The sequence below is a fragment of the Electrophorus electricus genome, chromosome 20 (genome assembly GCF_013358815.1).
Source record: "Electrophorus electricus isolate fEleEle1 chromosome 20, fEleEle1.pri, whole genome shotgun sequence".
NCBI classification, from domain to species: Eukaryota; Metazoa; Chordata; class Actinopteri; order Gymnotiformes; family Gymnotidae; genus Electrophorus; species Electrophorus electricus.
This window is the reverse complement of record NC_049554.1, coordinates 9,091,125-9,113,841: the sequence shown is the minus strand read 5'-3', so window position 1 is coordinate 9,113,841 and position 22,717 is coordinate 9,091,125. Positions and strand designations below refer to the sequence as shown.

General features: G+C 38.9%; 3 protein-coding genes and 1 pseudogene across 4 annotated transcripts; 1 reads left to right on the top strand and 3 right to left on the bottom strand.

Annotated features, from left to right (window-relative positions):
* Window positions 1-676: 676 nt before the first annotated feature.
* Window positions 677-7,216, bottom strand: prph (peripherin). The gene is made up of 9 exons (XM_027027983.2): window positions 6,583-7,216; window positions 3,997-4,057; window positions 2,339-2,434; window positions 1,949-2,113; window positions 1,725-1,850; window positions 1,389-1,609; window positions 1,253-1,302; window positions 1,037-1,110; window positions 677-952 (listed from the first exon to the last, which is right to left on the bottom strand). The coding sequence occupies exons 1-9, from the start codon at window positions 7,104-7,106 to the stop codon at window positions 857-859; spliced, it is 1,413 nt and encodes a 470-aa protein (XP_026883784.1). The 5' UTR covers window positions 7,107-7,216; the 3' UTR covers window positions 677-856.
* A 3,505-nt stretch (window positions 7,217-10,721) lies between these two features.
* Window positions 10,722-14,113, bottom strand: LOC113588698 (annotated as a pseudogene).
* A 41-nt stretch (window positions 14,114-14,154) lies between these two features.
* On the bottom strand, window positions 14,155-16,777 carry LOC113588693 (tubulin alpha-1A chain-like). 2 transcript variants are annotated; one of them, XM_027027986.2, is made up of 4 exons: window positions 16,674-16,777; window positions 15,715-15,937; window positions 15,457-15,605; window positions 14,155-15,360 (listed from the first exon to the last, which is right to left on the bottom strand). In XM_027027986.2, exons 1-4 carry the CDS (start codon window positions 16,674-16,676, stop codon window positions 14,380-14,382), a joined length of 1,356 nt encoding a protein of 451 aa, XP_026883787.1. In that variant the 5' UTR covers window positions 16,677-16,777; the 3' UTR covers window positions 14,155-14,379. The 2 variants fall into 2 exon arrangements, with proteins under 2 accessions (XP_026883787.1, XP_026883785.1); XM_027027984.2 differs by lacking the exon at window positions 16,674-16,777 and having other exon boundaries at window positions 15,715-15,949.
* A 1,409-nt stretch (window positions 16,778-18,186) lies between these two features.
* On the top strand, window positions 18,187-22,559 carry LOC113588694 (tubulin alpha-1B chain). The gene is made up of 4 exons (XM_027027987.2): window positions 18,187-18,324; window positions 20,619-20,841; window positions 20,951-21,099; window positions 21,193-22,559. Exons 1-4 carry the CDS (start codon window positions 18,322-18,324, stop codon window positions 22,171-22,173), a joined length of 1,356 nt encoding a protein of 451 aa, XP_026883788.1. The 5' UTR covers window positions 18,187-18,321; the 3' UTR covers window positions 22,174-22,559.
* Window positions 22,560-22,717: the final 158 nt, after the last annotated feature.

Here is a 22,717-nt window from a genome sequence, read left to right as displayed (position 1 = left end):
CAGAAGTCCTCTACTTTTCCATTTATAACCACAATAATTGAAATTCTAACAAGCCCAGCATCAATGAACACACAAAACCTTGTGAAGCAAGAAAAGTAGCTAGCCTCCCTATCCAAAAGTAGTGATACAATCACAAAATAGTGATTTATAACATAAAGCTATAAAGGATTATGACCTGGCAGTATCTGTGACCGGAGATTGAATGTTACGAAAGTGGACTAGATCTCAAGAGTAGCTCAAGAGAATGCTGTCCTTATATCACAAGTTTTTTGTTTGTTTGTTTGTTTTTTAGGGTTATAAATTTCAGATGCAGAGCCAAATCGATTAATTAAATTTTTAAAAAAAAACAGTGTAGAAAAGTCTTACAGTTTTTCTGTAAATAAAGGCCTCAATTGGTGACTAGTTAGATTTATTTGGTCTATTTTGTCTAAAATTGTTGAGTCAGTATGTGATCAGCTATTAACAGGGCTGAGTGTGTATGATTTATGGAATTTTACATAATAATTTATGTGTCTGCGACAATCTCTGACTCTGGTATAATTTTTGTAGTTTAAGACTGATTAGTTCATGTTGTTAGCACCATAGCATAATGAAACTGGCTGATTAAAATTCTCGATGCTCAACATCGAATAATGTAACCCATTCAGGTTCACAGTACTGATTCAAAACAAATAGAAACATTTGCCAATAATTTAATTTCTGGATAATTTCTGGATATCAGTAGCAAGTAGTAGATGGACATAAGCAGCAATTAATGTTTTTATTTTATTATCTGTTGCTAATTTTTCCCTTCATTCTACCTAATAATCAATACCAAATTCTAAAATCTGGAACAAACAGTTGTTCATCACCTGCTTTACTCATCCCTATCAGATTCATGTTGATTGCGGGAGTCGCGGGTGTCCTTGGAATCACGAGGTGTTTCTCTCTCCTTCTTAGACTCCTTTACCACCTATGCAGAAAAAAAAAGTTATCATTTTATCTGATAATAAAAACTGAATAATAAAAAACTGTAATATGTTACAAGGTGACTTGCCTCTCCATCACGTATCTCGACAGTTTTGATAACCACCTTCTTGCCATGTCCAACATCAGAAGGCTGGTCATACTCTAGACAATGGCAAATAAAAGAGGCAGGATATTTTATCAATATCAATAGTACATCTAATTTAATTTAACTTTTACAATAATGTTGGTGACCTTAAGGTTGTAGAAGGACAGCAAGAAATTACAAAACCACCACCATACTTACCGCCATTACGCAGACCCATAGATGTTACGTTCAAGATGGGAACAGATATTCTGAAAGAACATCAGAGCACCTCAGGCTCAAAATACGACACAATGACTTATTTGTGGACAGGGACTGGTGAAAGTAACATCTATACCTGCTCTCCTCTCCTTCCAGTAACTTCCTATATGTAGCAATCTCAATATCCAGAGCCATCTTGACATTGAGCAAGTCCTGATATTCCCTCAGGTGACGAGACATTTCATCCTTCAGGTGGCGGATCTCTTCTTCCAGACGAGCAATGCTGTCCTGGTAGTTGCCAGCTTCTAAGCCAAACTGGTCCTCCATTTCCCTCATCTGCCTCAGCAGTGCCTCGTTCTGTGTGACACACACATATGCAACTGTGAGCATGGGCATTTCTCAGTACTTTCTGTGACCACCTTGACTGACCTCATGTACTCCTAGAAGCTTCTCATGACTGAAATAAGCGCACCGTGCTCTTAAGGGCATCAATCTCACAGTTGAGGCCCTGGATCTGCCTCCTAAATTCATTGGCTTCTTGCTTGGCCTGCCTCATTGCCTCAGCATTGCGCTTTGCTGAGTCTGTCAGGTCGGCAAACTGTAGAGGAGAAGAGAAAACATAATGATCTTTCTGCAAATAGTATGTGTATATTTTCCATTGGGTGTATATTTTCCATGTGTGTTATATCCCTTCACCTTGGATTTATACCATTCCTCTGACTCCTGCATGTTTTTGGTTGCAATGCTTTCATACTGGGCCCTAATGTCCCTCAGGGCTGCAGTCAAGTCGGGCCGAACCGTGGCCTCCACTTCCATCTTCATCTGCTGGGTTTCAATGCTCACCTGCACATCCTGGATTTCCTGTTTGTATAGTTTATGAGAAAGTTCATTCTTTATGGTTCTTCCAAGACTCTACTACTTCTTGTAAGACAAGGAAAAATATGCCAGTGGGGTATTAGGCCAGAAGAACCCTCAATTACCTTTACATTTATGACACTGAGCAAATAATATTTACACCATACTCTCCATTTGGTCATATAGAAGCTGTAAAGTATCACATTAGAGTTCTTTTGGCCTACAACTTACTTCATCGTGCAGCTTCTTGAGGAATTCAATCTCATCCATCAGAGATTCAATCTTTCTCTCCAGCTCCAGGCGGACAAGAGTGGCATCATCCACATCCTGCAGGTAGATGGGAATGAATGTTTAGATTTGTTCTAAACATTCATTTATCAATGCTGTGGTGAGAAACCCATATGTGTAAAAACATTTCAGGTAGGGCTGATTGCAATAACATCTGTATGCTTCTAAATACAGCTGTTTGTCATAGACTAACATTTGTTTTGATACCTCCACAAGCAAGGTACAAAAGTAGGTATAATTTTGATTATATTAACTTGTTCATGTATTTACACTGTTAACCTCTTTATCAACCTAATTTCTCCCTTTCCAAAGACTGCAAATTTTAATTTCTGTTTTCAAATAATATCCAACATGCCTAATAAGTATACATTGTTTAGCTATATAGTGTCTATTTCCTAAAGTAAAACTTGAGATCTATTTTTGCCGCATTTTAACACTCCAAAAATTTAAAGTACATACCTTTCAGAACTACAGATTTATGAATGCATGTGTTTATCTACTTTCTGTTATTTATGTTTGTTTAGCATTGTTATGCCAGCTGAAAGTGTTGTTCTTTCATTTTTTGTATAATGACCACTATATAATTTTTCTGTATAATGACAGTCAAGTTTCTGTATAGTGTTAGGCAAGATTGATCAGAAAGAATAGAGGGCATCTACCGAAGAATGGTCATTGACAAGTGACTCAAAACAAAGGAAACTGATGTTAACTGATGTAAAATCAAGATTATAATTGCTTTAGTGATTGTTGTCCACTGCAATTACATCTGCTTAGAATCAAGAAAGAAAGCAGTGCAGATTCCTCGTAGAAGCCAGGTTTCTTCCAATAATCCTGTGTATTAAACATTTGTTAAACATATTTAAATCGTATATTACTCAGTTACATTAAAAAAAAAATTAAAAATTAAAAAAATTAATAAATGAGTAGCTAGAGGTTATAGAGCCTAACGTCATGGCATAAAAAGGTTTTCTATTTTCCATAAGGAAAACCTTTTGATGCCATGACGTTAGGCTGTATAACCTCAAGTTACTCGGCGCAATCGCTGAACAGAGCCAGCCAGTAACAGATCAAGCGCCCCATATATGATCCCATCTTTGATATATGATATATGACATGATCCCATCTATGATATATGATATGATATAATTGGATATAATGGGGATCACCGCCACGAGAACGAACCTATTAAAAGTGAATCTCGTTCTTAGCCCATAGTTTTGGACTTTTTCTTTGCAAAACAATTGCATCAAGTTGTCATTAGAAGAACTGGAAATCAAAGACACATGAAGGCTATAGCCTGCACTTTGAGGTGTATTCCCAAGTTTGCACTACTAATCAGTTGGAAGTTGTTAATAATTCAACTGTCTTCTCCCAAGTTAAAGAAGGCGTTGCCTTGAGCGTTATGTTACTTGAAAAAAAAAAAAAAGTTATTTAGTTCAGTATTATTAGAACAAACCAGCAATGTCTAATGGTGTAACGAAAATACTTAACACTGGTAAAAATATAACAATTAATATACTTGTACTTACTCAGAGGTGAGAGAGAGAGAGAAAGAGTGTGTGTGTGTGTGTGTGTGTGTGTGTGTGTGTGTTTGTCATCACCTTTCGAAACAGGATCAGTTGGTTCTCAGCATCCTGCCTTTTCTGAGCCTCTTCATCTAACCTGCACACATACAGGAAGTTCACAAAAATCTCAGTTTGTTTCAAAAGGTCTCTGACACCATACTTGATAAGTACAAGAGTAATGTATGATTTACTTATGAAAATACCTAGATTTACATCTAGATTATTTTATCACTATACTTAATTTTACCTAATCTGTATTTTTTAATGGATAAAAGTATGTTAAATCTGGTTGGATGAAATAAAAAATACCCATAAATAGTCTTATTATATACCCTATTTTTTCTTATTTTTGTTATTCATCTTAGGATATTTAGTATGTTTGCAGAAGGCATAGAATATGCAGTGTATGCAGATTAAAAACATTGTTTCATTTACGCAGTATTATGGAGAGCAATTTACCGACTAACCTACAGAATAATCAAATTTGTCCTTGTTTACATTAGCAAATGCAAAGGTAGTCCTGAGCTGACTGTGACACCAGGCTTTCTTGTGTGGCGCTCTTAGAAGGAGTCTCTAGTCAATACACGTCTGGCTTGCTCTCATAGGTCTACGTGCTGTAACTAATGGGGCACCAGCTGGCAGGGAGCCTGAAGATCAATTAGCTAATGTGTTGCATAAAAGGATTTAGGCTAAGACAGAAAATAGCAGGTCAAGCCATCCCCTCAGCTAATGCATTAAACTAGCTATCCTTTGGAGGACATACACAAAACACAGGTTATAAATGAATTTAGCAATTGAATCATGCCATGTAATATTTTCTAGTGGCTATGATAACATCTGCCCCATTTGATCTAAAATGTTAACTAGGCAGCCTAGTCAAGCTACGCACAACACAGAGGGAATTATATTACCTTTCTTTTACTTTTCTTTCCTTTTTATTTTCCTTTCTTTTTTTAAGTGAAACCTTTTTGATGGAAAAGGGGGCAGGTTTAAAAATAACTCAGTATCATATCCATAGTCCTTTTTAAGGGATGCTATCTAAGGGATCCTATGTTTCTATGGTCAAGTTTTTAACAGACATATGGTGTAGTTATGATGTTATAATTTCTGTTATTTTCAGCTGTGGCCAAGACTGCTTAAGATACTGATATGGAAGAAGGGCGTGGCTCATGTGTGCAAGAATATGTCTGGGCTGTGGTTGGGCTTATATTTTATTTAATTGGAATTCTGCATTCGTTAAAAGGGTACCTGGCACCCACATACCAAAGACAACAAACACCTGTAATGGAACCTTCTGCATCAATCTACATTGATTTTTCTTACATCTCTTTGTTGCCCTGCATGTCTTAATCATTCTCTCACTCTCCACTCCCATACCCCCACCCCCAACCTCTGCCACTCAGTCCTGCTGGATATATTCAATAATACATTAGGTTTAAGTCTTAACATAAATTAATTTGCAATTGTGTCAATAAAATGGGGAGGAAATTTGAGGGCATCAAAGGTCCCCCGATCATTTCTTATTCCATTTGGGATATTTAGTGTTTTTTCCCTGTATTTTTAATGGAAATATATGTTTTAATTAGTGTACAATTTCATGATGCTGTAACTATAAAAGAAGTACCCATTTACTGCTTGTGGTGAAATAAATATTTGGCTTCTATACAATGACATTATTTAGTAGATGCAGAACACAATAAATAGATTTACATATTTGCAATCAAAATCACAGTGTTTGTCACTGATTAGGATGTTACAGTGTATCCTGTATTGCATTGACATTAAACTAGGGAGTGAGTCAGTGTAGAGGAGTGTTTGCACTTGTGATATCAAGATTGAGCCCCTGCATCCTACACTCCTGACCCTGGAGAACAATTACCAGCTGCAGCAGAGTGGGCTGATCCAGGCTGCAGACTCTTTGTCTCTGCCCTTTCCACCAGGGCCACACCCACCCCATCAACAGATTTTAGATTTAGCCTAAGTGAAAATTCTTTTTTGAGATCCATACATTGCTGGGTTTTGTATATGTGTGTGTTTGGTAAGAGAACACACTTGTGTGCAAGAGTGGAAGTGAGTTGGTGGTAATAACTATAGATAAAACAAAACCATCAGAACCATATATAATTCCTGTCACCACACCCTACAAGTCTGAAAACTGGAGTCTAGTCCTTTATCATATTTCTTTTTATTTCACTATTAATTAAAAACTTTTAAACTACATTTTTTTTTTTGCTCCTGTAGGTCTCAACTTTGTAAACCTATTTATTTATATAGATAGATAGTTTATTTGGCCCTAACAGTTTCTGAGGACAATTTAACTTTTGATTTTAAGCTTTGGCCAGAACATTTAGGTTAGATTACACTTCTAAGAATGTTTAAAACAGCCTTTTAGCCATCCAGAGTATTATTTATGTTATGTATTATTACTTATCATTTTGTGAAGACATAGTTAGATTGTGTTAAATCTGTAACAGTTCTATAGTTTATGAAAAATGTAAATTATTTCATTAATTAATTACAATTATAAGAAACACAACAATTTCTCAGTCTAATCCTTTATGTATTCAAAGACCTCCCCTCCCATGGATCCCAGCCCTTCCCATGACTCCCTGTCGGACGCACCTCTGCTTGATCAAGGCAAGATCCTCAGCCAGGTTGTCCCTCTCCACCTGGATCTGATCGCGCTCTTTCCCAATCTGCTCCATCTGCCTGCGTAGCTCCCTCAGCTCCTGCTGGCAGAGTTCGCTGGCTCGGTTGGGCTGCCCGTGCTGTTGCTTGCCCTTGTACTGATTGAGCTCCATGTGGAGGCCAGCGTTCTGCTGCTCCAGATAGCGCACCTTCTCGATGAAGCTGGCGAAGCGGTCATTGAGCTCCTGCAGCTCTTGCTTCTCATTGCTGCGGGTGGCAAGGAACTCCTGGTTGATCGCTTCGGCTAAAGAGAAGTCCACCTTGTCGTAGGACAAGCGGGGGGCGGGCGTGGCGGAGCGTAGCCGGTAGCCCACTGAGCGCGTAGATGAGGAGGGCGGCGCAGAGCTGAAATAGCGGTTGCCCAGAGTTGGCATACGGGACGAGAAGGGGGAGTAGGTTACGGAGGAAGGTCCAGCAAAGGTGCGGTTGTAGGAAGTGCGGACTGAGGAGTGACTCATATTTGGATTCAGATAGGATTCTTGATCACACTGTCTTCTTTTTCTCCCTGATAGGGCTCTTTCTTTTGGGAGCTTTACTGGCAGTGGTTGAAGCTGAGCAGCAGGAGGTGAAGCAACAGGACCTCCAAATAAGGTGCGCAAGGGCTTTTATACTCACATCTCTCCTCCCCTACACTAAATGTCTCAGGCTCTGGTAGGTTTCTCCTACCATTAACCATCAATCATTCTTCCACATGGCCTTGGCCACTCCCACCTACAGCCTTCATCTCTCTGTTTAATGCTCTCTTCCTTCTCTCTTTCTCTTCTCCTCCATTGACCCCCACCCCAGCTTTGCCCCTCCCTTGGCAGGCATCCTAACTGTCCCCTGCATTAAGGCATAATATCCAAACACGTCCCCACCCAGCTGCCTTCTTCAGGCTGTACAGATTCCCACTTTTGTACACAATAGATTCTCTTCAATAGATTCTGTGATCTCACTGTTAATAATTCATCATATATAAGAAAAGTACTTTATATATCTCACTGTTGACAATTCATCCCATATATATATATATATATATATATATATATATATATATATATATATATACACACATATATAATCTTTCTCCATTCCCTATCTTCATGTAATAAGAGAAGGTATTGATGTTCTTGAAGGCAGACTCAGAATAAGGCATGACTCTGCAGTTCTACTCCTGAGCACCAGACTGTGTGCCATATCCAGTGTCTGTTCTAATCTCATTTTTACTGCAAAGGGTGAGGTTTGCTGCACCAGACGAATATTATTATACTAATAAGTCGAATATTATAACCACTTTATTACTATTTGAGTAATTACGATTATAATATTTATCCCAGTTACAGCTGTTGAACAGTACACTGATTTTTTATTCTGTATGCTATCTTTAAGAAAATTATTCATCAATGGTCCCAGTTGTAGGAGCCAATTAACTGTTTATTCATATAATAATAATTTACTACTAAGACAAACAACCATTAGTGATATGTTGCTTGGCATTACAAGTGTATATTTCTCATGTCCCTGTCCATTAAGCATTTAGCTAATGCAGACATGTTCCATTTGATTGTGAAACAAGGAGAAGGGATAACACAGCAGGATATGAGGAACAATATGAACATTTCCTGTAAATATAATTTACATTACGCCATAGTCTGAACTGTACAGCAAGAAAGAAAAATTTGGTGTTTTGTATATTCTTTCTCATTTGCATGCAAGATTGCAGAAAAGAGAGGCTCATTTTTGAATAACAGACATGTTTGCCGATGCTGAGTCTGAAACAACCGCATATTTTTCCTATAACATGAAAAAACCTATTTGCTAATGTTTTTATAAAGTAATTGACTACAATTTTAAAAAGAAGTTGTATTGCTTAAGGTTATTTACATCTCCTGCACATCATTCTGGTATGAAGCTGTGGTAAGGTTCAGATTTCTTTCTGATGCACCAAATAAAAAGGAACACCATTTAGTAATACAGCTGTTATAATATTGTTAGACTTCCTCTGTCTGCTGTTATACTTTAAAAAGCAATACAAAGAGTTTTGTTAGAGTTCTTTTTTAAAAACCCTAATTTATTTAATCTGCATATATCTCCAAGGAATTTCCAAGAGTACAGATCATATGGGTATACTACGTGTGTAAGTAAGTGGCTGATGACTGCCAAGGTTTTTTACAGATCAATTGAATATCAGGTTTTTAGGGTGATGCAATACTAACTGTGCACAGCTATAAGACCAACTCTCCACCTCATTCGCACTTCATCCTTTTCATTTTCTAAAGGTACTTCTCAAAAGTTTCTAGTTTGGCACGACTGCTGGCACAACTGTGCTTTTTTTATTTTTATTCTCCTATACCTTTATTTTAGCACTGATTTCATTTATGGTTGCTATACTGCACTGTTCTTTGCTGGCCATGGTATGCTGTATGGAATAATTAGTTTCCTGTGTGGCTTTGCACCATAATCTAATCAACCTGCTGTGCTGAAAACGAGCTTCTTCTCCTCCATTTCTCTTCCTAGCTCCTCTATTCTATACAATTATGCCCCATAAACTGCATTTCTTTTTGTGTTTTTCACTATATTTCCACATGGTTGCAGGTTGTATGATGTTATATTTCTTTCAGCATTTTATGTCAGAAAACAACTGCACATTTCACCCACTGTCCCACCCACATATTTTGCTTAATTTTTACATTGCCAAGAAAACCACCAATTTATGGATTACTAAAAGCCTTTTTAAACTTTTTGAGGATGATTAGATTATTTGTGTAATGTGACAGTAAATAGCACCACAGGGAAACATTTAAAATTATTTTTTAATGACATAAAATAGTTTAATAGTAGCAGTGGCCATGCAGTTACTAATCATATGCTAAATGGATTATTGTGATTCACTCATGTGAAACTATAACCCTAAGTCTGACTTTCCTCTTTCAAACAATGTCATACCCACATAAGATAAAAGAACTATAAAACTTTTACTTTTGTTTTCACCACTTCCTTAATTCTGTATGAAGGAGGCCGATGAAAGAAAAAGAAGAAAAACTCATCACAGAGAAAGAAATCAAATTTAATTAGATTGTATAACTATTTTTACTTATTACATGGGCTTTCTGGTAATGAAATGTCGTGTTATTGAAAACCCCATTCTGTTTAAATGAAATAAATCTCTTTTAGACATTTTTCTCTTTTAGTTTTTTTGAGAAGTGAAATATCATTTGCTGGTGTTATTGTCTCTCACTTGCCTTTTGTTTAGCAAGAAGTTGCAACCAGGGATTCAGTGCCAACAGTGAAGAATATAAAATGGCACTGGTACTCAAACTACTGACAGACATACTCAGCCAACATAAATAATTCAGATGGGTTTTTTTCCTTCCTGTTCACATAACAATCAATATAATTATAACAGTTATGTACACAGTATTATTTGAATGTAATGAAATTCCACACTTCACAGTCATAAAAACTCCTCTAAAAATAAAATTTCCCTTAGAAGTGCACAAATAATTGACTATGTTGATGATGTGGTTATTTGACAGAGAGTAAAAGAAATACAGAATATCATAATATTATATTTCATAATCATAATTGGCAATGTATGCGGGCTGACACAGTATTATAATTAAAAGCATGTGTAAGTGCAACACACACTGGTCTACTTTTCTTTCCTTGTGTTGTAGGGATAAGAATTGGTTAATGGTATATTATGCATGGTTTATTTTGTCTGAAAATTGACACACATCTTTTTACCTTAGAACCACTATTTGTAGTTATCATGTATGTGCCTTGTGAAATACTTATACATTTAATATTTACCAGTGTGCATGACAAAAGTCCAGCACATGTAATATTTTTTATTTGTCCCCCTGAAGTACTTTCACTATATGAAAAACAGGAGAACGTTTGATCATTTTTGATAATACCAAACTTACTCATTGCCTGCTCCAAATAAACATATTCCAAGCAAATAGTTACAAACAAAATGTGTGTATGATATAAATTTTAATTACCACAAATACATGTACCTAACATGGATCTACAAATATTTTAATAATACATTTGAGACTTTATTCTATGTGTATTCTGTGTGTATATACCTAGTACGCTCCTCCTTCATCTTCTCCTTCAGTACTATTTGCACCAACCGCCTCATAATCCTTCTCCAGGGCAGCCATATTCTCTGTGGCCTCAGAGAACTCTCCCTCCTCCATATCCTCTCCTACATACCAATGCACAAAGGCAGGCTTGGAATACATTAAGTCAAACTTGTGGTCCAGCCTGGCCCAAGCCTCTGCAATGGCTGTGGTGTTGCTATGCATGCACACAGCTCTCTGGCGCTTTGTTAGGTCACTGCCAGGCACTACAGTGGGAGGCTGGTAGTTGATACTGACCTTGAAATCAGTTGGGCACCAGTTCTCAAACTGGATAGTACGCTTGGTCTTAATGGCAGCAATAGCAGCTTTGACATCTTTTTGTACAACTTCACCACGGTACAGCAAGCAACAAGCCATGTACTTGCCATGACGTGGGTCACATTTCACTATCTGATTTGATGGTTCAAATCAAGCATTAGTGATTTCAGCCATTGAGAGCTGCTCATGGTAAGCCTTCTCAAATAAGATTACTGGGGCATACGTGGCCAGTGGGAAGTGGACACGAGGGTAGGGAACCAAGTTGGTCTGGAACTCAGTCAAATCAACATTCAGGGCACCATCAAATCGGAGAGAGGCTGTGATGGAGGACACAATCTGGTTGATCAGCCTGTTAAGGTTGGTGTAGGTAGGACGCTCGATATCGAGGTTCCTATGGCAAATGTCATAGATGGCTTCATTATCAACCATGAAAGCACAGTCTGAGTGCTCAAGTGTGGTGTGGGTTGTCAGGATGGAGTTGTAGGGCTCCACAACAGCAGTGGACACCTGAGGAACTGGGTAGATCGAGAACTCCAGTTTTGACTTCTTTCTGTAGTCAACCAAGAGATGCTCCATCAGCAAGTAAGTGAAACCAGAACCTGTTCCACCTCCAAAGCTGTGGAAGACCCAGAAGCCTTGAAGACGAGTGCACTGATCAGCCTAGTTAGTGTAAATTATATGTTGTTAAACAGAAATAGCCTGATGTTAAATGTATAGCTTCTCACGAGTTTGCGGATCCTATCAAGAACCAGGTCAATGATTTCTTTGCCGATGGTGTAATGCAGATGGTGTAATGTTGGCAGCATCTTCCTTTCCAATGATCAGCTGCTCAGGGTGGAATACCTGATGGTAAGTGTCAGTACGGACCTCATCTAAGAGATAGGAAAGACAGGAGGAGGAAACAACATATTTTAGCTGTGGTCACTAACCTGGTTGACATACAAAGAATAACAATAATAAAAAGAATAGACGATTTCTTACGAATCACAGTGGGCTCCAAATCCACAAATACTGCCCTGGGTACATGCTTGTCGACTCCTGTCTCACTGAAAAAGGTGTTGAAGGAGTCATCACCTCCACTAATGGTCTTGTCACTAGGCGTCTGTCCATCTGGCTGAATGCTATGTTCAAGGCAGCACAGCTCCCAGCAGGCATTACCAATCTGGACACCAGCCTGGCCCAGGTGGATGGAGATACACTAATGCTGTGGAGACATAACAGTTAAGTAACTTCCACATTACAAAATGCAAAACAGCTTAGTCATTGTCATATGTGCTTCTTTTTAAAAAAACTGAATGAGTAAAAATCACTAATCTAATATTCCTTTTGTTGTTTTATATTTTCCCAACAATATTCAGAATAATGTGGTCAAATTAATCTGAACATTGTTTTTTTGTTCTGTACCAAAGCAGCGCTGTATATAAATCAAATATCACTATAATAGCAATAAAAAAACAAATATTTGTGGCATCTTTCAGAATATCCCTTTATCTGTAGCTTATTGTACAGATGCAGCATGTTCCTAAGTATGTGCCAAAGAACAATTTAATAGTTATATCTCTTATTTGCTTTGCAGATGTGACACAGATGTGGACAGTCACCCAAGTATGCCAGTGGCTTGATGAAGTTGCAATGATACATGTAAAGCAAACTTTAATTTGTTGAATTCTGTTAAAGTCCCTGAGTATTAATAATAAGCAGCATGTCTGGAATTTGCTCGCAGCATAGTCTGGTTACTCCAGTAGTTCCAGTACATTTAGGTTTATGTTTGCTGTTGAAGAACCATGCACTTCTGAAGAACTATGTGGTATTGGTTCTTGGAGCAAACAGTTATGGATCCATGAATAATATTTTAACTAAATGTTCTACAAAGAAACGTTCGAAAAGATGCTCTGAAGAACCTTTAAGAGTTCTTTTAAGAAGCTTGATAAAAGGGCATTGGTAGCTCAGTGGTTGTCGTACTCACATCGTAATTGGAAGGTTGCCAGTTCAAGCCCCACCACTGACAAGTTGTCACTGTTGGGCCCCTGAGCAAAGTCCTTAACCCTCAAGTTGTATTCAGACATAATTGCAAGTTGCTTTGGAGAAAACCATCAGATAAATGTAGAAGTTCTTTATGCAATCAAAAATGGTTCTTTTATGGCATTCCAGTGAACCCTTTTTGGTTGCAGTTGGCACCTATATTTTTAAGAGTGTAGAATGTAGGTCTAACCTTCTTGTGAATAAACCAATATTTACGAGGCTAATATAGCTATTTTGAGATTGTTACATTTTAGAGAAATTGCTCACGTTATCTCACATTAATAATCGGAATGATCAATAACAGTAATAATAAAGACATTTTAGTACTGTAGCTTTGTTTTTGGAATTGTAAAAATGTTTGTTCCATTTGAAATTCCAGCCAAAATGTATATATTTTTCAAAATATTAACTATCAGGATAGAAGCTTAACACTTAATTACTTGCCAAGAAGGCAAAATTCACTAGATTAGAGGCATTATGCAATAGAACGTGAAGGGGCATGCTCCCCCTCAGGTTTTGTTGTTGATGTTGTTGTTGTTGTTCGCTTTATTGATAATTCATTGTGTCATAAGATTGTGATGCAAACGCAGCACATGGCACATCTTAAAATGTTGAAAAGGTTTATAAAGAAATTTCTCACCCCTTGCCCCCAGTAATCATGTAACTGTAAATTATGAATAACATCTTCACCGGGAAATTATTTCTAATGGTTGTGACCATTGACAGGAAAAAGATGGATGGCACCTTTAGGGGGCACAAAAGTCTTTTTTATGTCTGTGTAGCCCATAGAAAACTCTGCTGCAAGGAAATGCACCTTCTTAGATGTGTGTGTCATCTGTATATGCATATACGTATATATGTTCTTAATAATTAGGTATAGCATTAGAATTCTAAACTCTTTGAGGTGTTTTTCCATTTAGGCTTGTTTCTGTGCTCCCTAAAAAGGGAATACCTGACAGTCCTGCATTAAATGTTATTATGTAAGTGCAAAAAGGCATTATATTTGTAATTAAAAGATAATAATTCTTTATGAAACTGACTGTGATCAGGGCCATTAGAGACACGATGAGTAAGTAAATAATGCAAAACAACAAACTATTTTGAAGGATTTATTTAGCTTTCATACCAAAAACTGGAGTTTTACACAAAAGTGGAGTAATAACAATAACTTGTGTAAAGATTTCTGGAGTACACTGACCCTAACGTGAGCTGTTCTGGTGACACCTGATCTGCTACTTCATCATCATGCTAGAAGCAGTCAAACTGAAGTATACTCAGTCATTTCTAAAATGGAGAGGCAAATTTTAGCAATTTTTGAAATCTAATACTCTTCTCCTTCCTCCTCTCCTTCTCCCTCAATAGAATCAACACCAACCTCCTCATAATCCTTCTCCAGGGCAGCCATATCTTCTCTGGCCTCAGAGAACTCTCCCTCCTCCATACCCTCTCCTACATACCAGTGCACAAAGGCACGCTTGGCATACATTAAATCAAACTTGTGGTCCAGCCTGGCCCAAGCCTCTGCAATGGCTGTGGTGTTGCTAAGCATGCACACAGCTCTCTGCACCTTGGCTAGGTCACCACCAGGCACCACTGTTGGAGGCTGGTAGTTGATACCGACCTTGAAACCAGTTGGGCACCAGTCCACAAACTGGATGGTACGCTTGGTCTTAATGGTGGCAATGGCAGCATTGACGTCTTTTGGTACAACGTCACCACGGTACAGCAAGCAGCAAGCCATGTACTTGCCATGACGTGGGTCACATTTCACCATCTGATTAGATGGCTCAAAGCAAGCATTAGTGATTTCAGCCACTGAGAGCTGCTCATGGTAAGCCTTCTCAGCTGAGATTACTGGAGCATATGTGGCCAGTGGGAAGTGGATACGAGGGTAGGGAACCAAGTTGGTCTGGAACTCGGTCAAATCAACATTCAGGGCACCATCAAATCGGAGAGAGGCTGTGATGGAGGATACAATCTGGCCGATCAGCCTGTTAAGGTTCGTATAGGTAGGACGCTCGATATCGAGGTTCCTACGGCAAATGTCGTAGATGGCTTCATTATCGACCATGAAAGCACAGTCCGAGTGCTCAAGGGTGGTGTGGGTTGTCAGGATAGAGTTGTAGGGCTCCACCACAGCGGTGGACACCTGAGGAGCTGGGTAGATGGAGAATTCAAGCTTTGACTTCTTCCCATAATCAACAGATAGACGCTCCATCAGCAAGGAAGTGAAACCAGATCCAGTTCCACCTCCAAAGCTGTGGAAGACCAGGAAGCCCTGGAGACCAGTGCACTGATCAGCCTATGAAAAGTAAGCAATGCAAAAATAGAGAGTTAATGTAAACTATTATATGTTGATAAACACAAAGTGTCTTATATTAAATTTATAGTTTCTCACCAGTTTGCGGATCCTGTCAAGAACCAGGTCAATGATTTCTTTGCCGATGGTGTAATGCCCACGTGCGTAGTTGTTGGCAGCATCTTCCTTTCCAGTGATTAGCTGCTCAGGGTGAAATAGCTGACGGTAAGTGCCAGTGCGGACCTCATCTGAGAGACAGGAAAGACAGGAGTATGAAACAACAGATTTTAGCTGTGGGCACTAACCTGGTTGACGGACAAAGAATAACAATAATAAAAAGAATAGACAATTGCTTACCAATTACAGTAGGCTCCAGATCCACAAACACTGCCCTGGGTACATGCTTGCCAGCGCCTGTCTCACTGAAAAAGGTGTTGAAGGAGTCATCACCTCCACCAATGGTCTTGTCACTAGGCATCTGTCCATCCGGCTGAATGCCGTGCTCAAGGCAGTACAGCTCCCAGCAGGCATTACCAATCTGGACACCAGCCTGGCCCACGTGGATGGAGATACACTCACGCTGTGGAGACATAACAGTTAAGTAACTTCCACATTACAAAATGCAAAACAGCTTAGTCAGTGTCATTTGTGCATCTTTAAAAAAAAATCCTTTTGTTATTTTATATTTTTCAAACAAAATTCAGAATAATGTGGTCAAATTAATCTCAACATTGTTTTTTTTTTTTATCACTATAACAGCAATAAAAAACAAATATCTGTGTCTTATTTAAGATTTCCATATTTAGAGAGAGCCAGCTCCTGGCTCAGCCTAGACACGAGCCTACATTTTATTCTGTGAGGATCTGACAACGTGCTTTACGAATAATACATTTTTGAAGAGATATTTCTTAAAGTAGCAGCAATCAATGCACAAGTCAGAGATATATTGGTGACATTACGGAATGGTATGTGTTTTATGTTTTATACCACAATAGCTAATCAAAGCATATTCTGATTAATTATCCGCGCTGGAATATACAGATCGGATTTATTTACTGTCTATATTTTGACCAAAGTATTATATTCAGATCCGTTGTGGCGAAAAACAATAACGCATGCAGTGGCGCGTTTTTTTCTCATTCCGGCAACCGCCCCGATGCTGATGGCAAAAAAAAATCAAAGTACTTCTAAAATGTTCATAAGTCAAACCATTTGACCCCACGTATAATTACACATCTGCACACATTGCACATTAATAAAAGAAAAGTCCATTAATAATAAATAAAACGTTTGAAACAATAAATGCTCTGGCTCACCATTTTGCTCTTTTTCTGGAGATGTCGGCGTTGAAGAGATGCACACTAACCTACTTGTCTCAGTTAGACAACGGAGCGTGCGCGAGCACTGCAGAAGGAAAAGGGAGGCGCTGCGCTCAGTAAGCAAGCGCGAGGACCGTGAGAAGGGCGTGTCCCCTTTTCAGCGTCGTAAAACCGGCCTTGGTGCAGTGAATTTAATATGCTAAAATCTATTATAGATGCTACTTTCATGATTAAAGCTTTCGTACAACATGTATAAAGATAATGTCGGTTTTCCTAAGGTCAATGTGTGTTTTTGTTTAACGTAATATGTTATCTGCATCATATTTCTTTTCCGTTGAAGGGTTCACTATTTGAGCCTCAAGAAAGGTTTTTACAAAAACTGTAATAATCATTGAATGATCAAGTTATTTTCATGAGTTAGGCTATTATTGAGTGAGACAACTGCTTAAAATGATGAACGCTTTATTGTCATGCCACTCATACCTACATGATTCTGCAAGCGAAAATACACATTTTTGTGTGTGTGTGTGTGTGTGTGTGTGTGTGTGAGTAAGTATGCGTGCGTGTGCACATTCTCATTCAGCATCATTTCCGTTTTGACAGACATTTTTACGGAGACATCCTTTAAAATAACATTTGGAATAGATAAGCATGTCATGCGTTACTCATCGAGGACATTTTCTGTATGTTTAAATATCTCACCATCACTTAGCACTTGCCTGTCTCCGCAGCAGAAGCATCCCTTCCCTGCCGCCCAACAAGCCACCGCCCTTCATTGTTTAATATTTCTCCGCAGCACACTGACGTCATCCAGCTGCAGTGCACCACGTGACTATATTGTTCATCAATTCCTAATGAACTTTTCCCTGGAACCTTTTGTTCAAATCAAATTACCACTCAACAATAGATTACTAACAAAATGGCTATAGAACTGTAACCTGTGATTTCATATCTAAAATATGGCTTTCCCAAATGATTGTAACTGTTTGTAACTTTAAGATTATCTATACTGTGAGATTAAATTGATAATATTTCTAATATATTGTGATGCGTTTTTCATAACTTGAAGAAACTCAAGTCAACACTATCTTATCTTAGCCAATACTATTTTTCCTTAATAAATTAGTTGAGGCGTAACGAATTAAGTGGATTGACAGAATTGCAGGGTTTAAAATACAATTTACAATGAATTCCCCAAATCTGCCCTTTGTCCTTTAGTTCTAAAAAGAGTTAATTGTAGCAGCAATCGAATGCAGTTATGCAGGAGAATGGGATTTGATCATGCAGATTTTTTAAGATATTCATTTTCACTGTAGACCCTATGGTTGATTATTTTTATTTGGATTATGTTTAGGCCAGTATGTCCTACACATGCATTTGGCGGCATACATAAAGAAACAAGAATGTGCTGATTTACAATGATTTTACAGCATACAGGCCTCCGTGGCTGCTCGGACTAATATATTCATGAGACCAACCCCCAGTGCACCACCAGTCTTTATAAAGCGGTGCGCCACTCTGACAGTAAGCAGTTACTACATCGACTCTTAGCTGTCGACGAAGGTAACGAATTGTACTGCAGTGAAACAGGCTTCGAGTAATCTTTAACCGATTTCTCAGCAGTTAACTTTTAAAGCGTCTAAACATGGTAAGTAATATGCATAGACTGTTAACACCTAGGCTATGCTTTTTAATAAGCCTCAGAATAATGGTCACAAAATTATAAAAAATTGGTTTACAATATACAAGCTCATAACCGGAAAAATTACGCTGTGGTCCACAATTTTACGTGGTTTCCACATTTTTTAAAACAAAAGTAGGCCATTGACTGCCTTAGTTATAGGCTTTGGTAAACTGATGCTCGTCATTTTTGGCGGACGCAGGAACGGGCGTGTAGTCGTTATAGCCTAAACCATGTGCAAAAAGCTACAGCATCTTTAGAAGGATTAAGGTATAATATCAGCGACAGTTCTGCGTGTTACTGTTCCATTGTCTAATCGTATTTGCAGCCATGTTCTTATCCGTCGAGAGTGATTGAATGGGGGAGTTGAATGAAGGTAGATTATTCACGAAGGCAAAATGCACACGCGTTTCTTGTAACAGCTCCCTTCCACTTTTGTCTGAAAATAACTTCTCTCTGCCAAACGACTTTTAAAATAACTTAAATTGCATATCATATACGATATGGATGTACAACGTTCAATGTAGCTACACCATAAACTACGTTGCACCGTCTACGCTCAGACCTCGTGGTCAGCTCTGTCTACTTATACCGCCTTTATGGTTCTTTGTACTTTATAGAATTCTCTGTTTCAACATCGTATAGCTTTTTATATGCTGTCTTAATAGATAAAGACAGTATTTCAGTTTTGCTGTGACAAAGATAACTAACGCTAGATGCATTAATTTATTCTAATCCTGCCATCGAAAATCTTTCAAAGGCTAAAAATCTGACCTACATTTTTATTATAGTTTCTTTCGATGGAGCCACACTTAACGTACAGTGAATCGTTAAAACAGGCTAGCGTTTAGACATGTCTATGGCAATTTCAATAATTAATCTATTGATTCGTTCGTGCATTAGTTCAATTAAATAACGAGCCAGTGTGGCTTTCTTGGGATTGGTAGCAAATGGTGTGCTCAGGCGATTAGCATTTGTGACAACAGCAAGTAATGTATAGTGGTATTGTTTAGAATAAAGGGTTGATAAATCAAGAACGATAAATCGAGCTGTCCAGATGATGGGGGTAGCATGGGCATTGAGCACCCTTTGTCTCGTGCATCCACCCTGCGGATAGCTACAGCCTTAAGGCCTACTTGTGATAACATCACGCATATATATTTAAACGCTCCTGTTTTTTTTAAATGTTGATCGTTGCACGTAACTCTATCTCTCTATCGCTCTTTCTCTCTCTCTCTCTCTCTCTCTCTCGCTATATATATATTTATTATATTATTATATTTATATCTATTTATTTATTTCATTTTCATCAGCTGTGTGAGTGTGATATCTGACTAAAGAAAGGCGCTGAATAAATGTAACTAATAATAATTTTTAAAATTGGAACTCCACGAAATCCTGTCGCTAGGCAACAGCATAGCGGAATTGTCGCAGTAAATATGCGAATCCATTTGCTTACAGACGGGTGGAGTCAGAGACTGAGTTTAGGGAGGAGAACGGAAAGGGAGTTGCCGGGGGGTGGGGGTGGGGGTACTGTACGTGGCGTGATCGGCGCTAGACCAGCCCTCTACAACAGTTTCGGAGGTCCTTACTGTTGCCTAGCATGCGCTTCCAATGCTAGACTTACTTTACTTATGCCAACGGGAGCTAACCCTTAAATGTGCTGACTTGGTTACTAGTCATTTCGACACTAGTCATTTAATAACTTTAAAGAGATTTAATATTAGAAAAGTATATTTAGAATGTATTTTTGAGACTCTAAACTCTATGGTCACGGTCGAATTGACCATCCCTGTAATGGATCCAGACTTGCATTAAAAATGCAATGATATTTAACAATCATTAACATGTCAGTCCATTTTAACTGAAATACTTGTATAAAAAAGAATAAACATGGAAGAGTGTGATAAACATTTCCTAATCTGTGTGCATTCAGCACATGCACATGAATGTAGCATCATAAGGTATTCCAGGCAGCAAAGAGTTAAATCTCGCTACTAATTGTAACCCATGCTGTGAAGTGGAAGGGCCTTAACATGTTAAAATGGGTCATTATGTATTAGATATTAATGTTTTTGGGAGGGGTTTTGACTTCCAAAAAGTACCAAACTTTTTGATAAATATTTTCTCAGTTCCTGATGAATTTGTAGAAAACTGCATAAAGTGATGAAAGATCTAAGTAGGTGTGCACAATATGAAATTGATTGTACTTTTCATTGGTAATCCTATGTAACCAACATAAATAAATATTCCCCCCCCAGCGTGAGTGTATCTCCATCCACGTGGGTCAGGCTGGTGTCCAGATTGGTAATGCTTGCTGGGAGCTGTACTGCCTTGAGCACGGTATTCAGCCAGATGGACAGATGCCTAGCGACAAGACCATTGGTGGAGGTGACGACTCCTTCAACACCTTTTTCAGTGAGACAGGCGCTGGCAAGCATGTACCCAGGGCAGTGTTTGTGGATCTGGAGCCTACTGTAATTGGTAAGCAATTGTCTATTCTTTTTATTATTGTTATTCTTTGTCCGTCAACCAGGTTAGTGACCACAGCTAAAATCTGTCGTTTCATACTCCTGTCTTTCCTGTCTCTCAGATGAGGTCCGCACTGGCACTTACCGTCAGCTATTTCACCCTGAGCAGCTAATCACTGGAAAGGAAGATGCTGCCAACAACTACGCACGTGGGCATTACACTATCGGCAAAGAAATCATTGACCTGGTTCTTGACAGGATCCGCAAACTAGTGAGAAGCTATACATTTAACATCAGGCTATTTCTGTTTAACAACATATAGTTTACACTAACTGTTATTTTTTTCATTGGATTCCTTTCATAGGCTGATCAGTGCACTGGTCTTCAAGGCTTCCTGGTCTTCCACAGCTTTGGAGGTGGAACAGGTTCTGGTTTCACTTCCTTGCTGATGGAGCGTCTCTCGGTTGACTACGGAAAGAAGTCAAAGCTGGAGTTCTCGATCTACCCAGCTCCTCAGGTGTCCACTGCTGTTGTGGAGCCTTACAACTCCATCCTGACAACCCACACCACCCTTGAGCACTCGGACTGTGCTTTCATGGTCGATAATGAAGCCATCTATGACATTTGCCGTAGGAACCTCGATATCGAGCGTCCTACCTACACCAACCTTAACAGGCTGATCAGCCAGATTGTGTCCTCCATCACAGCCTCTCTCCGATTTGATGGTGCCCTGAATGTTGATTTGACCGAGTTCCAGACCAACTTGGTTCCCTACCCTCGTATCCACTTCCCACTGGCCACGTATGCTCCAGTAATCTCAGCTGAGAAGGCTTACCATGAGCAGCTCTCAGTGGCTGAAATCACTAATGCTTGCTTTGAGCCAGCAAATCAGATGGTGAAATGTGACCCACGTCATGGCAAGTACATGGCTTGCTGCTTGCTGTACCGTGGTGACGTCGTACCAAAAGACGTCAATGCTGCCATTGCCACCATTAAGACCAAGCGTACCATCCAGTTTGTGGACTGGTGCCCAACTGGTTTCAAGGTCGGTATCAACTACCAGCCTCCAACAGTGGTGCCTGGTGGTGACCTAGCCAAGGTGCAGAGAGCTGTGTGCATGCTTAGCAACACCACAGCCATTGCAGAGGCTTGGGCCAGGCTGGACCACAAGTTTGATTTAATGTATGCCAAGCGTGCCTTTGTGCACTGGTATGTAGGAGAGGGTATGGAGGAGGGAGAGTTCTCTGAGGCCAGAGAGGATATGGCTGCCTTGGAGAAGGATTATGAGGAGGTTGGTGTTGATTCTATTGAGGGAGAAGGAGAGGAGGAAGGAGAAGAGTATTAGACTTCAAAAATTGCTAAAATTTGCCTCTCCATTTTAGAAGTGACTGAGTATACTTCAGTTTGTCTGCTTCTAGTATGATGATGAAATAGCAGGTCAGGTGTCAACAGAACAGCTCAATTAAGATTAAGTCTTTCTTTTAAGTCAGTCTGAAGCATGCTTATCACGTTTCAGTAACGTAGAGATGGTTCTTGCACTCACAATTTGATGTCTACATTCAGTGCGTGTTGAAATCTGGTTAAATGATTTTGATGTGTTGAAGGAATGTCATTTTTCCAACCAAAATGTTAATGTTGCTATTTCTGAGAAAGAACCCTCACTAAACTTCTTTCCACTCTGATTTTGACTGATATGCAATAAATTACTAAGGGAAACTGTCTGCTGACTTTATGCAAAATTAGTCAGTAAAATCTTTCAAAATATAACTACTTTTATTCAGCAATTAGGGTATGGAGGTTTGGCAAGCTTTGAATTAATCTGCAACACTACCATAGCAGCTATATTTTAAATGTTACCTGGTTACATATGTGCAAATTGACTTACCACC

Coding starts and splice junctions, on each gene's coding strand:
- prph (XM_027027983.2), bottom strand. CDS start 7,106: ATGAGTCACTCCTCAGTCCGCACTTCCTACAACCGCACCTTTGCTGGA. Junction 1,851..1,948: donor AGGAATGGTATAAATCCAAG/GTGAAGGGATAT, acceptor TCTCCTCTACAG/TTTGCCGACCTGACAGACTC. Junction 1,111..1,252: donor TATGGGTCTGCGTAATGGCG/GTAAGTATGGTG, acceptor GCCATTGTCTAG/AGTATGACCAGCCTTCTGAT.
- LOC113588693 (XM_027027984.2), bottom strand. CDS start 15,949: ATGTCTCCACAGCGTGAGTGTATCTCCATCCACGTGGGCCAGGCTGGT. Junction 15,606..15,714: donor TCTGGAGCCTACTGTAATTG/GTAAGCAATTGT, acceptor CCTGTCTCTCAG/ATGAGGTCCGCACTGGCACT. Junction 15,361..15,456: donor TTGACAGGATCCGCAAACTG/GTGAGAAACTAT, acceptor TACTTTTCATAG/GCTGATCAGTGCACTGGTCT.
- LOC113588694 (XM_027027987.2), top strand. Junction 20,842..20,950: donor TCTGGAGCCTACTGTAATTG/GTAAGCAATTGT, acceptor CCTGTCTCTCAG/ATGAGGTCCGCACTGGCACT. Junction 21,100..21,192: donor TTGACAGGATCCGCAAACTA/GTGAGAAGCTAT, acceptor TTCCTTTCATAG/GCTGATCAGTGCACTGGTCT.